The sequence below is a fragment of the Quercus suber genome, unplaced genomic scaffold (assembly GCF_002906115.3).
Source record: "Quercus suber isolate HL8 unplaced genomic scaffold, Cork oak 2.0 scaffold_107, whole genome shotgun sequence".
In the NCBI taxonomy this organism is placed as follows: Eukaryota; Viridiplantae; Streptophyta; class Magnoliopsida; order Fagales; family Fagaceae; genus Quercus; species Quercus suber.
In genome coordinates this window covers 628,820-644,460 of record NW_027069572.1, presented here as the reverse complement: position 1 = coordinate 644,460, position 15,641 = coordinate 628,820, and the positions used below count along the sequence as shown (strand labels likewise).

Sequence of the window (15,641 nt, the reverse complement as noted above, 5' to 3'; positions counted from 1 at the left end):
AAAGGTGGAGGGAGGAAGAAGAGAGAAAACGAGGGAGTCTAAGGAGAGAAAAGGGCAACGGGAAGAATGACTGAAGAGAAGGAAAATAAAAGAAAAGATAAAAAATTATTTAAATAATTGTACAAGGTGTGAACACAACTTAAATATATATATATATATATATTGTTAGGTTCTAAAAGTTTAGGAATTTATGTATTTAGAACTCTAATTTGTAATATTGGCAAACCATGATCAAAACAATATGTTATGTCTTGTTAAAGTGTGCTCAAAGTTGATTAATTATTGTAAAGTTGGAATCGAGAGACTGTAGATGCATTGGGGCATTTCGATCTGGCTCAATCAATCGAAAAATAGATTCGATCAATTGAAAGTCGACCAGATTACGTTTTCTGCAGTTTTTCCAACTCAGCCCTAACTCATTAAACATTTAGGGTTTTATGTTTTTGCCCTAGGTATATAAGGAAAAACCCTAGCCACGTTTTTAGAGTTGCTCCAGTTGTATTGTTGCTCATACATTGCAGTTTTGTGTAAATCTCTTGTGAGATCTAGAGGAGCTTTCCTTTACACAAAGCTTAGGGTTTTCTAGATGGAGATTACTTCAACATCTTGATGATCAACTTGGTTGCTACCATTGAAGCTTAAAGAATATCAAGCGTAGGTGCTTGTAGCTGATTGAAGAATTCAAGAAAGAAGGAGTCCGTGGATTCGGAGCTTGCACGTTTAAAGAATATCAAGCGTAGGTGCTTGTAGCTGATTGAAGAATTCAAGAAAGAAGGAGTCCGTGGATTCGGAGCTTGCACGGGGTCGTGTCAGTAAGTTCTACTGGTAGGTAGCATTAGGAAGTCGAGCGGGGAGCTTGTAAGTCCTTTTGTATGAACTTCGATTCTTTCATAATGAATTCAGGTTTGCCTTGAGGATAAGTGGGTAAAATCCTCCCCAGGTTTTTTACCGGTTTGGTTTTCCTGGGCGATCATATCATGTGTTATTTATTATTCCGCTGCTATATTTTCTTGATATGATTGTTTGATTGTTTTAACCTAGAATTGCATAATTTGACTAAGTAACAACTTGGCTAATTAACTAGGCTACTCAATTTGGTTGTGTTTTAAGGGGTCTAAATTTTCCATCATATATATATATATATATATTACATTTGAGCTTTAGTGCATAGCCAAAAGTACCTATGCACTGTAGCTAAGAAGCCAAATTATTTGGTTTTACCTCCACCAATGCAGTCATAACCTTACATTAAATAGTTAGTTTGGGAAATGTTCTGGGAATTTTGTGTTTGCATGGAGGTTTATGTTTTTTGTTTCTAATTTATTGGTGTAAATGTTAGTTTAGGAATTTTCTGTGTGTAGGTAAGTTTATATTTTGTTGTTTTTAATTTATTATAGTAATGATCTTTACTTTTAGTCTGCCTAGAAGTATATATTGATGTTTCCAATTTAAGGAGTCGCAAGGAGACGTGTCATATTACACTAGTATCATAAACAAGGATATTGATATTGACTCGCCACTTATGGGTACATCTCAAAATCATCCTATGTTGTTTTCTGATTCTCCACCTCAAGTTGGGAATGCCTCTTCTAAGGCTGCGTTTGGTTCGATGTAAATCGAATTCCGAGTATAAAATGAATACAGGGGAAAATGAATTCCCATAAGGAAATTAAAATCCGGGTGTTTAGGTGTGCAACGGAAAATAGTCCGGAAAATGATTTATAGTGTTTGGTAACATTCTAAAAATGCTATTTTCCTACAAATTTTTCACATTTTCTTAGCCATTTTCTCAGCTTCCAAAAAAATTTTATATCAGAAAATCCATTAGCACTTATACACCTGCACTCATAGAAAATCCACCATTATCCACACAAAACCCACCACCACACAACACAAAAACCACCAAAACACCACCACCCACACCACCACAACAACAACAACAAAAAATCAGAGATCAAAGAGATAAAGATTGAGAGATAGATCGGGAAAGAGAGATCAGTCTTTAGTGGCGACAATGAGTTTCAACAATGAAGTCTTGGGTAGGTCGAGAACGAGATCGGTCTTGGGGGGGTGAAGACGAGAACGAGATGCAAGACTTCGATTTAGATGGCGACGACGTTGAGGAAGAAGAGAGAAAAAAGAGGAAGCTTGGCTGGCATGTGATCTAGGCGATGGGGTGGCACGATCTAGACCGATCGGAGCTTGGCTGAGGAGTGTGCTCGTGCTCTCTCTTCAGGTGTGGTTCGGTTCCTTTTTTTTTCTCTTTTTTTTTTCTTTTTTCTAAAAAAAAAAAAAAAAAAAAAGGAAATGTTTTGAAGGTAAAATGGATCTGTAATCTATTTTACACTTCAACTAGCCGCATTTTACATTTAATGGAAATGATTTTCCGTTTGACCAAATTTTCCATGCGCAACCAAACACACGACAAGGTGTAAAATGATTTTCTGAAATGCTTTTCAGTAGAAACAAACGCAGCCTAAGAAAGCAAAACAGGGTAGTAACTTTAGTGTAGAGGAAGATCAACTCCTAGTGTCTGCATGACTCAATACTAGTGTTGATGCCATACATAGTAATGAACAAACATATAATACATTTCGTCAAAAAGTTTGGGAATACTTCATGGAACACAATACCTCCAGTACCACACGTACTGCGATTTCCCTAATAAGTCATTAGGCAACAATTAACAATGAGACAAATAGGTTTTGTGGGTGCATGGCTAAAATTAACGCAATTCATCAAAGTGGTACAACTAAACAAGATAAGGTATAAATTTTATTGCAATAGTGTTAACATATCCATTCACCAATATTTTAAAGATACTAATCATGTTATATTTCTTTTGGTTTTTTTTATATTGTCAATGCAAAGGCTTTGTATAAAAACAACTATGATAGATTCTTTCAACTTGAACATTGTTGGCTTATGTTGAAGGACCAACAAAAGTAGAGTGATCCTAAGAAAAGATCGAGAACATCCATACCTCCAATTTTGGATTCAACATCTATTGGCAAGGGAGATGGTGGGTTTGGACTTCTTGACACTTCCCATTTTAAGAGGCCAATTGGTAGAAAGGTCGAAAATGCCAATCGAAAGAACAAAGCTACCAAAAAAAATGTTGGAAAATATTTGACCAAGAAAATGAAATTTATTAAAGAATTATAAGAACAAGAAAAAGAAGGTCTCCATATCAAAGCGGAAAAGTTGGGCTTGGGAGAGTTGAGATTAAGGGAGAGAACTCGATTGGATGAGGAAAAAGTTGATATTAAGAAGGAAAAAGTCATAATTGAGAGGGAAAAACTAGAGATGCATCATATGTTAAAGGAGGAGAAAATCATGATGAAAGATACAAGTGCCTTGATCGGAGCACAAGAACTTTTTTATGAATAACTCCAAGGGAGAATCATGGCAAGACAAAGTTCAAGTAAATAGTGGGTTTGACCTTAATTTGGATGTAGTTTAGGCCTTCATGTATTTTGTAATGTTAGGAAAAGGTTGGCACATGTAGATGATGCTTTGGTATAATCTTTTTTTTTTTTTTTGGATGTAGATCAGGCCTTCATGTATTTTGGTAATAGCTTATGATAGGCCTTCATGTATTTTGATAATAGCTTATAATAGGCCTTTATGTATTTTGGTAGTAACTTATGTCACTTGCCTTTAGTTTTTAAACTAGATGATTGTATAAACCCAAATGCTTTCTTAGCATTGTATCTGTCTTGCACGCTGCTCTTTTCTCATTGTTGGCTTATGTTATAGTAATGTTTAATATTATGGCATTAAAAGCTTGGATTGATATGGGAAGCAAATTTATTGTTCATTTTGCTTGTATTGTGACTTGTGCGTGTGTGCTTGTAGGCGTAATAATTGTTTATGGCGCTAAAAGCATGGATTGCTTATGTTTCTTGTATCTATAGTAATAATTGCTTTACGATTGTCTTGAAGGTTGCATCCATGGTTTGCTCTTTGTTTCGGAAGTTGCTTCTTGATGACTCAAATGAGGATGAGATAATCAATGAAGTTGTCATGGGTCAACATCACAACGTAAACATCATCACCATATCAGACGTAATCATTTGGCAGGCAATGAGAGGCTTTTTCTTGACTACTTTGCCCCCTCACTAGTATTTCCTCCCACTTTATTTTGTATAAGATTTTAGATGAGGCGTTCTCTTTTTCTCCATATTCAATCTAAGGTAGAAGCTCATGACTTTTACTTTGTCCAAAAAAGAGACAGTAACAACAAACTTGGTCTATCTTCCTTACAGAAGATAACTGCTACACTCAGAATGCTTGCGTATGGAGTATCAGATGATTTTATGAATGAATATATGAGGATTGGAGAAACCATAACATTACATAAGTTTGAAAAAATTTGTTACTGGGTGGTTGATGTTTTCTTTGAGGAATACTTAAGAAAGTCAAACAACGAAGATATTGCTAGATTGTTAACTCATGGCAAATGCCAGAGTTTTCTCGATTTTTTAGGTTCAATTGATTGTATGCATTGGAAATGAAAAAATTATCCAACTGCATGGAAAAGTCAATATTGTGGTCATATTCATGAGCTTATTATTATTTTGGAAGCAGTAGCATCATATGATCTTTGGATGTGACAGGCATATTTTGGGTTACTTGGGTCAAATAATGACATTAATGTGTTAGAGTGGCTTGCACAATGACGTACTCCTGCGATTAATTACTCAATCAATGGTCATGACTACACAATAAGATATTTCCTTATTGATGACACATATCCAAAGTGGACAACATTTGTGAAAACAATCTCAACTCTACAATGACAAAAACGAAAATTATTTGTAACAGTCCAAAAGGCATATAGGAAGGATGTTGAGTGTGCATTTGGAGTGTTTCGAGCACGTTTCGCAATTGTTTGTGGACTTGCACAATTTTTTCATCTTGAAACACTCCAAGAGATCATAAAAGCATGCATAATTCTCCATAACATGATTGTTGAAGATGAGCGAGATGATAATTAAGGGGTAGAATCGGATTATGAACAAATTGATGGGTGGATAATCTTCCTATACAAGTGTCACGGGAACAAGCTGATGGATTTATGACATACATTCAAAGTTATGAACGCATTAAAAACCGAGAAATTCATTCTCAACTCCAGTTAGATCTCATTTAACATTTATGGCAATTGCAAGGCGAATCGTAGGAACTTTTTTTTTATATATGTTAAGAAGCATGAGTCATAGGAACTTCAGTGTGTGAGTTGTTGATGTGAGTTTTATTGTAATTTAATATGAGTTATGTATGTGACTAATCTATGGATTATATTGTTTTAGCTATAATATGTGTTGCATTTTATATGTCTTTTGATAAGGTTTCTCCACTTCATAGTTTACATTGTTCCAATATTGCTTCTAGACGATTGATAAATTGTTTTAGTAAAAAAAAAATGTATATTTATAATTTGGAGTTAAAAAAATATTATTGTCACACTAGATGATTATTTGCTATCATGTGATGGTGGCAGTGGTGGCGGCAGCAGCGGTGGCAGTTGCAGTGGTTATAATTGTTGTTTATTGTAGTAGATAAGTTATTTTATTCTAGTAGAAATATTATTTTATTGTAGTGGATATATTATTTTATTGTAGTAGATGTATTATTTTATTGTGTTATTTATATTATTTATTGTATTGAAAGCTAAAATAAAACCATTGATGTTGGATGTTTTGTAAAGTGTAATGGTAAAATACATAAAGTAGCGTTTTGTGAGCCAAATTGTTAAATTTATGGCTCCACCAATGTAGATGCTTTGATACAGGGCATTTCAAGTAGCTGTATCATTATCTTCTTGTAACTAATTACTTAGTTACTTAAATGATTTATTATACATCTACCAATAGGATTTAGACACTTGTTAACCATCTAGAGGTTGCCAATGGCAAACAATTAGTATAAGTAGCATAATGTATGCTCTTTGTAAAAAAAAAATTTGATATATGATTGAAAATATGCTTTGAGAGATATTTTACAATTTAAGTTATTTATATTTTAGGGTTATAAATACAATATTTTATTCTTAAATTATCTTACTCAATTTAGATTCAATATATTATTTTCACTTTCAAATGATAAGGTTCTTTGTTTTTTTAAAAGGAGTTTTCTATTTTTTTTTTTAAAGGAAATTCTAGTTGTTTTAAAATAAATAAAAATTTCAATACTAAAATTTCAATATGCTATAGAATTGTTATATTTTAAAAAAGAAGTAATTCTTGTTGAAAGTGAAGCCACCTTTAACATAAAAACTAACAAAATCCTTGATGGTTGAAATGAGTAATAAATACTTGCACCAAAATTAAAAAATTGATTTGACACATGAAATAAAATTAAATTTCAAATTTTGAATTTAATTAAATTTTCTCCTAGTTTTGGCGCACACACACACATATAATTGTAAATTGTTCTTTTTTCTTCATGTTTTTGTTCTTAAACTATTGAAAAAAAAATGAAAATGTCCGACTCTAGTCTAAACATGTTTGAAGTTATATTGTTCCAACCTATTATATGGCAACTAAAGAGACCATTCACGTTTAGTTTTCATTAAATTATTTTTTTCATGAGTCCTGTTACTTTAAAATCAAATAGGAAAAAGTTTGGCTCAAACATGTTTAGAGCTTTGAGCTACAACCATAAATAGGAAAATGACATTAGTCTTTATCATGTGCATTGCGCAACTCACTTAACCCAACCAACTAAGTGAGTCATGTGCATTGCACATAATAGGACACATGTAATTTTTTTATTGGTGGTTGTAGTTAGGGTTGTAAATGAACCAAGTTGTTTCATTAATGAAATTGCAGTATTGGTAAACAAAACAAAGTGCTAATGCGTTAAAAAGATGAGATGGCCTAAAATAAATTTAAAAGAAGGAAAATGCTAACATGAGTGACACAAAAATTTACAACTTTATCACTGCTACTGAGCTAACATATTGTGACTGGTGTATAATAGTACTATCAATGAAGAGTCTATACTCATCATCAGGAAGTGATGTTTCACAAATTAATTATAACTTAACACCTCAACAATTTATGAAAAAGAAATATAAAAAATGCCAAAGTTATTATAAATATTTTACTACACAAGACTTACAAACTTAAGTGGCTATAGTGGGTTTCAGTTAGCTCAACGGTTAACATTTCTAATTATTGAATAAGAGATCTAGGTTCATTTTCCGCTTACACCAAAAACCGATCAGTATCTTAGTCCAATGATAAAGCGATCAATCATGAGAAGTAGATGACATAGATTGAAACTCTAAATGACAATAAATGTGATTATTGATTCAACACATAATAAATAAATGTCTTAATACTACTTTGTGATTGGTGATACATTAACTTACATGTAAGGTTTATGTACTTCTCAAAAAATAAAAAATAAAAAAGCTTGTATAAGGTTATGTAAAATTGGTAATATCACAGTTATCAATAGCATTACGCTATAAAAATATGAAATTTTTTTGGCTCTAGCATTGTTGAAATACTAAAACTACTACTAATTTTACTATCAAAAATTACAAATTGAGATGAGAATCAATATGATTGGTACTGCATATTCGGTCCACAAGGAACTCGGGAAGGAAATCATATCTTTCAAGGTATAACAAAAATTCATCCTAAATTTAGAAACCTTTTGTACTTATGAAAAAATGAATAAAGAAAAAAGAAGAAACCTATTGAATGTTATGACTTGTGTGGATGCTAGATAGTGCTTCAATTCATAAAACAAATTTATTAATTCGTTTAAATTTTTTGCTTTTCATGCTAAGCAAGGCTATTTTGGTGTGATGGACCTTTAGATGTTAAAAATCTATCAGTAAAGATGATGTTGTAATCAATTGTGATGTTCATGTGGTTTATATGAAAATTTTTGCTCTACGTACAAAACCTTTAAATTTGTTAATATTGAAAGAGAAATGGCAAAGTTTGGTTCAAGTTTTTGAGTATACAGTATAAGCAAAGATTCAAACATATGCATGTATATAGATTAATAATAAATAAATAAAAAAGTCAAAACTCAAAGAGAGTCAAGAATGTGACAACAAACACCATCACAATCTAGATATAGTAAAGCTAATAAAAAAATTTCAGCACTTCTTTCAAGTTTTCAATGAAATAACATGTTGAATTGTTCTTAAATCAATCATTTAGTTTGAGTTTCCCTTTAGTTGCAACCAAATATCTATGGGTAGACTTTCATGGCTTCATGCACATAATTTTTTTCTATTATGCTATGGATTTTGAAAGCCAATTTATCAAACTACAAAAGCACTCTGTGGCAACATATTGATTCATATTTGTTTGTACATTTAGGATAACAGTCACAAGTAGTGTCAAGATAAATTAGCAATTATTTTTGGTAGGACATAATAGAAAAATGTAGTAGCAGTAGTAGTAGTACTAAAAAAAGCTTGTAAAGCCAGCAAAACTTGATGCTAAGAAAAGTTTCAAATAATATGTAAATCTATCATCCCACAAGTGTTTCTTCTTCCTCCCCCCCCCCCCCTGGGAAAATGAATTCCCATAAGGAAATTAAAATCTGTGCATTTGGTTGTGCAATGGAAAATAGTCTGGAAAATGATTTCTAGTGTTTGGTAACATTTTAAAAATGTTATTTTCCTACAAAATTTTCACATTTTCTCAGCCATTTTCTCAGCTTCCAAACAAATTTTATATCAGAAAATCCACTAGTACCCACACACCAGCACCCATAGAGAAGCCACCATTATCCACACAAAACCCACCAACGCACAACACAAAAACCACCAAAACACCACCACCCGCGCCACCATAACAACAACAAAAAAAAAATTAGAGATCAAAGAGATAAAGATTGAGAGATTGAGGGAAAGAGAGATAGATCGGGAAAGAGAGATCGGTCTTGGGGGGTGACGACGAGAACGAGATGCAAGTTTCCCATTTAGATGGCGGCGACGTTGAGGAAGAAGAGAGAAAAAATAGGAAGCTTGGCTGTGCGTGATCTGGGCGGTGGGGAGACACGATCTGGGCTAGCTGGAGCTTGGCTGAGGAGTGTGCTCGTGCTTTCTCTTCATCTGTGGTTCATTTTTTTTTTTTTTTTGAAATGGTTTGATAGTAAAATAGATCTATAATCTATTTTACACTTCAACCAACCACATTTTACATTCAGCGGAAATGATTTTCCATTTGACCAAAATTTCCTTGTGCAACCAAACACACGGCAAGGGGTAAAATGATTTCCTGAAATGATTTTTAGGAGAAACAAATGCAGCCTAAGAAAGCAAAACATGGTAGTAACTTTAGTGTAGAGGAAGATCAACTCCTAGTGTCTGCATGACCCGATACTAGTGTCGATGCCATACACAGTGCTTCAATTCTTAAAACAAATTTATTAATTCGTTTAAATTTTTTGCTTTTCATGCTAAGCAAGGCTATTTTGGTGTGATGGACCTCCAGATGTTAAAAATCTATCAGTAAAGATGATGTTGTAATCAATTGTGATGTTCATGTGGTTTATATGAAAATGTTTGCTCTATGTACAAAACCTTTAAATTTGTTAATATTGAAAGAGAAATGGCAAAGTTTGGTTCAAGTTTTTGAGTATACAGCATAAGCAAAGATTCAAACATATGCATGTATATAGATTACCAATAAATAAATAAAAAAGTCAAAACTCAAAGAGAGTCAAGAATGTGACAACAATACAGACACCATCACAATCTAGATATAGTTAAGCTAATAAAAAAATTTCAGCTCTTCTTTCAAGTTTTCAATGAAATAACATGTTGAATTGTGCTTAAATCAATCATTTAGTTTGAGTTTCACTTTAGTTACAACCAAATATTTGTGGGTAGACTTTCATGGCTTCATGCATAATTTTCTGTTATGCTATGGATTCTGAAAGTCAATTTATCAAACTACAGAAGCACTCTATGTCAACATATTGATTCATATTTGTTTGTACATTTAGGATAAAAGCCACAAGTAGTGTCAAGATAAATTAGCAATTATTTTTGGTAGGACATAATAGAAAAATGTTGTAGTAGTAGTAGTAGTAGTAGTACTAAAAAAAGCTTGTAAGGCCAGCAAAACTTGATGCTAAGAAAGGTTTCAAATATATGTAAATCTATCATCCCACAAGTATTTCTTCTTCCTTCCCCCCCCCCCCCATAAGGTCAAGTTAGAACTTCTTTTCAACTCTAGAGTGCTAGAGAGGGGTTAATTATGCGTACCTCGGCTTATGAGGGTATTGGGGTTTTTATAGCAGTAAAGGGTGGACCTTTCTTCCTTGGAGTAGAAGTCTTTTCCTTATAGGAATCCTTATGCGCGTAGATTGCGGAACCCTTTCCTTATAGGACTCTGATACTGGGCGTGGAATACAAGCAATTTCCCTAAAACCCATGCGTGATGACCAAGTTATGGTCTTCATAGAACCGTCAGCCTTTAAACCGTCAGCCTTTAAACCGTCAGCTTGTACTTCCCTTCAGCTAAGTTAGTATCAGCTTCACGCTTCGTTCAGTAGCCTAGGGGCGTCAAATTGCCGTCAGTTAGACTTGGGGACTTCAGCCTGTCGGTTTCATCTTGATCTAGTCAGCATGCACTTCATTACGTTTTGCTTACGTCACAACTTAACCCGTCAGCCATACCATAAGCTGACGGGTTAAGCTCACGGTACCTGCTATAATTCTTCCATATCAATTGATGTTTGAGTTTGTATAAACATTGAAATTGAATTGCTCAAATACAAATTTGTCTCTAATCTCCATAACATTGATTGAAGAAAAAATTTCCATGAATAACAACCAACGGCTTGGCTTGGTAAGAGCCATAGCCCCTTCTATTTCCATGACTCTCTTAGAGGAATAGTTCTTCCATGCAGATAGTCTACTTCGGAACCACCTTTAAGTTGAGTTTTGGCTTAGTATCACCACCTCTTTTGAACCACCTTATTTGTTAGGCTTAGAATGCAATGCTACTCCAAATCATATCATTGAAACTACCATATATTTAGAGTGAAAGAAGGTTATGATGATGAGACTTCTATCATTTTCCTTACTATCTTGGAAGTTTGTATATGTCCTGTATGTCTCCTATTATACATAATTTGCTAGTTTTGGAGTAGATGCTTAAAGTTATAATCATGGTATTCTAAAAGAGTGTATTTATAAAAATAAATATTTCCCAATAACTGTCACTACTTCATAATTTGATTAATATGATTCATTTTGTCACAAAAGCATGCTAATTTAACTACATTCAATCTCTTAAACCTTTTTTTAGCATTTTGATAGTGTTATCAACTTTTTACTTGATTTCAGTTCTCCTATGAGAAGCCTATTCTTAGAGGGGAAAAGCCTAGCTGTTGCAAACTCCTGCCAGTTCCATGTTTGAGGCATTGCCTAAAGTCTGTGATAACTGAAAACTCCAAGATTTTTGCGGATAAAGAAACTCTAAAGGCAGAGGAAACATGGCTAGAGAAATATTTTAATGAGAACATAGAAATCCTGGGGAGCTTCCAATTCCCTTTTGGCGTCGTTGCTTAAATATTGTCAAGATCAAGAGGTTTAAAGGATCTTCGTACAAAAAGATGTTTTAAGAAATATTGTTCTTACAATGTAGGGCATTTTGAATCCTCTCATAATCTGTGACTTCTAGCTTGTCTAGTAGAACCTTGCAGCAAACTCGTGTTATTTTTCAGTTTATATGAATATTCTAATTGTTTGAATATTTTGTAAGACTACTGTTGACATTTTGGAACCTGTTAAAAATGTTCTTAGGTTAGAAATTCTAGCACTATGCCTCTTAAGCATGGTATCTTTGTGGCAGCAGTGCTAGTAATGTTGTTCCTATTCAAGTTGTATCACCTGATGTTCTTGTTACTTATGGCATATGAGAATACTAGCATGGGATTTACTGAAATGGTAGAGTGCTTGGCCTGGCTTTTAGTCTTTACTCTTTAAGTTAGAAATGATTCTCATAAGCTTGATTAAAAGTAACTAGCCTCATCACATGCACTTTGCACATGCGATGATGCTTTTCATTTTTTATTTGTTGGGTTTACACATTTTACTCATGGAAGTTTTCTTTTATTTTTTTATTTTAAGAAGAAGTTGTATTAGTACTTGGCTACTAATGCAAGAGAGAAATGTGGAGGTGGGATAAAAACAGTTCAGTGATAAAAATAAATGGTACGTTTGTGGAAAAATGAAAAAATTGTTTTACTATTATTTTTTTATATTCTTTCTAAAAGAAGAAGTTGTATTAGCACTTGACAACTAACGTGAGAGAGAAATGTGAAGCTAGGAGATTTTTTTTTTTTTTTTTTAAAAATTTTTTTTTATTTTATAATTTAGCTAAAAATTAGGAGTTTTTGAAATACTAATTTTACATGTCTAACCCTATGATTTAAGCTCAGAAACAAATGAATTTGAGGGTATTTCAGGCATCTAATGGATAAATCTAGCAACCTCAAAAATATTTTTTTACAGAAGGATTGACATGTAATTTAGTGACTCTGTGAAAGAGATACAATTGAATGGGCTTTTGGTTTGGTTGATGATGGTAATGCCTAGTGCTGTCCATGGGTCGAGTCGAGTTGGTAAAATCAACCCATGACCATTTTCCCAAGCAAACCCACCAACTTAAATACGACCTAAACCCACCCAATTATTAATTGGGTTAAATGGGTAGATAACCCAATTAGACCAAATTATAACTAATGTTAATTGGGTTTTAACTATTACCCAATTAAGCCCAAATATCATTTCTACAAATCACCAAAACTCTGAAGTACCCAAAACCATTAAAAAGACCAAAATACCCATAAAACCTCAATTTACCAAATACCTCATAAACCTGAAAATGACATAAATACCCCCGAAATCATAAATGACCAAAATACCCATAAATCTAAAAAATGACCAAAATACCTCTAAAACATTCAAATGACCAAATACTCCCTAAACCCATCAAAGAGACAGAAATACCTCGTAACCTAAAAAAAACAAGTACCCCCCTAAACCTAAAAAATGAACGAAATACCTCAAAAACCCAAAAATGACCAAAATATTCCCGGAACCTAAAAAATATCAAAATTCCATCGAAACCTAAATTTTGCTCATTTTGTTTTTGTTTACTTACCCGATTGTGTACTAAATTGGATTGGTAGTAGATGCTTAACAATATTGGTGGACAATATTACTTAAGAATAAAAAGCATTTGGAAAGAGTTGAATAAATTTTTGATTTTTATTAAGAATGATCTCAATTGCAATAATAGAACAATTACTATCTACAACAACACTACAAATCATAGCATATTTCAACAAAAGGTTGAACTTCAACAACTCAAAAAGTAACTAAAAATTCCCCTATTTCATTTAAATAAAGAAAAAGGGAACAGGTTAGATGGGATTTTTTTTAGAATAGAACCCCGATAACCTATCTACAAATTGTATTTGTTCATTCTACATTAGTTTTAACAGCTTGGGAAGCATTTCATTAATGTTTATTGGTACAAGCAGGAGGGTTCTGCTTGCCCGAAACTGCAGGCTGGACGTTAGCACAAGTGGAAGTAGTAGATCCTCCATCTCCCTTGTACGCAAGATCAATGTCAGAAACACCACTTGTTGGCATGGTACACTCTTACTGCAAATAAGATTCACACTTCCTTTGTTGAAGAAGTGCCTCTAATTTTCTTAAAGCTAACATTGCTGATCTTAACTTTAGAGGGAGACTGAAAACAAAACAAAACAAAAAAGCCACCCAAGAATTCGATATTAGTATTTGTAATTGTTTTTACTTTTTTTTTAACATCAAAATTTGTGTATATATTTGTGATGTTTATAATAACCTAGTTTGAGCATTGACTATTTAGGCAGTAGTTTTGATCAATGATGACAGGATTGGCAACATTGTTCATGACAACATCCTCGAAATGTATATCAAAAGCAACTCCAGAAGTGGAAGCAGGCCATGTTTTGATTCTAACACCATTATCTGTATTGCTAAGTGTGGCACTAGTAACTCTGATTCTTGAAACAGGTTCTTCGTTCTGGTACCTTCCAAGACTTCCAATGCTGATACCATGGCCAGGTCCACAAGTTACTTGGTTAACAGTAATATCTTGGGCTCCATCACCAACGGAGATGCAATCATCACCTGTTCCAATATTGGCATTGGTAATGGTGATTTGAGATGAACGTCCTATGTGGATTCCATCGGTGTTGGCGCTATCTGTGGGTGCAGATATGGTAACATGTTGGAATTGCAACTTCTTGCATTCCAAAAGGTTGATGTGGAAAAATTTGCTGTCCTTCGATGTAATGTCTTGGACTTTTGAATTTGTGACATAGTTGAACCTTATATTCTGTTCATGTTTACAAGTTAGATAAATTAAAACGCTAAATATGAGCGCTTAAGTTTCATTTAAAAACATTTTAATTAGTAAAATGGTAACGATTCTTTGAATTATACAAAAATAAATAAATAATTGCTTGGAAACAAATGTGATCATTAAATCAATATAAAAAAAAGGTAAAGTTGTAGCAAATATTATTACATAAAAACTTACAAACTAATGTTTCTATGAACATGGTTGGTACTACTTCAATAATATTATATTATATAAACAATTCTTCAGAGACCACAAGCTTTGTCAAAAGATTACATATGCGATTGTGATTGGTGAATTATCGCTTTTATATCTAACCATTGTTTTTTCTATATCGCTTATAGTCGCCCATGTTAGTGTTGTGGCACAAAAAGTACTCCATAAACTTTCTTATATATAAATTTTAAAATTAATTCTTTTTTGAGTTGTGACACATCACTATACAAAACTTGTCAAATTATTAGTAAAACATCATTTAACATATAAATGTTTGAATTTTTTTTTAACAGGTAAATTTTGTAAAGTTGCAGTGTCTATCTATATCTACGTAGAAAATGATGGACTATAAATGCTAATTAATTAAGATTGAAATCTTACAATAGGAAGTACGTTGCAGTTTTTGTTTTTGTTACACTTATTTTTTTGCCATGCTTATTGTCCTTTGCCATCAAAAACTCCACCACCTGACACAGTGAGACCATCGATACGTTCAAAAACAACCCAACCATCTTTACCGTTGAGGGAGGCAACATCTAATGGGGCTTGTAGGGTTCCTTGAAGGTTAAACTCAATAGCACCTTTGCATGGACCCAACAAAGTCACTAAACCTAGTTTGTATACCCCCGCTGAAATCACAACTTTACTTCCTGCTACTACGCACGACGCTTTCCAAGCTTTTGTCAAAGCCTAAACACATTATTAAAAAAAAGAAAAAGAAATCAATATTAGTATATAATAATCATTTTGCATGTTAATGTTTTATCATTTGGTCATGACATCGATCAGTTTCTAGTGTAAACGAAGTTTGAACCTAAGTTCTCTTGTTCAAAGTTAAAAGGCTTTACTAGTTGTGTTAACTAGAACATGCTGTTCTTGTCAATTACGTATTTATACTTGGGTTATATCAGCATTAGGTTGTGCTCCATATGATTTAACATCAAAGACCTGTTGGGCTTTGGTGGATGCCAACACCAAAAGCAAAGATATTGTTGCAATGCTTAAATTCTTTCCCAT

General features: G+C 33.2%; 1 protein-coding gene across 1 annotated transcript; it reads right to left on the bottom strand.

The window, feature by feature from the left end:
• Positions 1–13,868: 13,868 nt before the first annotated feature.
• On the bottom strand, positions 13,869–15,641 carry LOC112022900 (exopolygalacturonase-like). The gene is made up of 3 exons (XM_065775217.1): positions 15,522–15,641; positions 15,084–15,314; positions 13,869–14,384 (listed from the first exon to the last, which is right to left on the bottom strand). The coding sequence occupies exons 1-3, from the start codon at positions 15,639–15,641 to the stop codon at positions 13,869–13,871; spliced, it is 867 nt and encodes a 288-aa protein (XP_065631289.1).

Excerpts from the sequence above, each read along its gene's own strand:
- LOC112022900 (XM_065775217.1), bottom strand. The coding sequence starts at position 15,641 with ATGGGAAAGAATTTAAGCATTGCAACAATATCTTTGCTTTTGGTGTTG. Across the intron at positions 15,315-15,521 it reads CTAATGCTGATATAACCCAA|GCTTTGACAAAAGCTTGGAA; the intron begins GTATAAATACGT and ends TAATGTGTTTAG. Across the intron at positions 14,385-15,083 it reads TCACTGTGTCAGGTGGTGGA|AATATAAGGTTCAACTATGT; the intron begins GTTTTTGATGGC and ends AAACATGAACAG.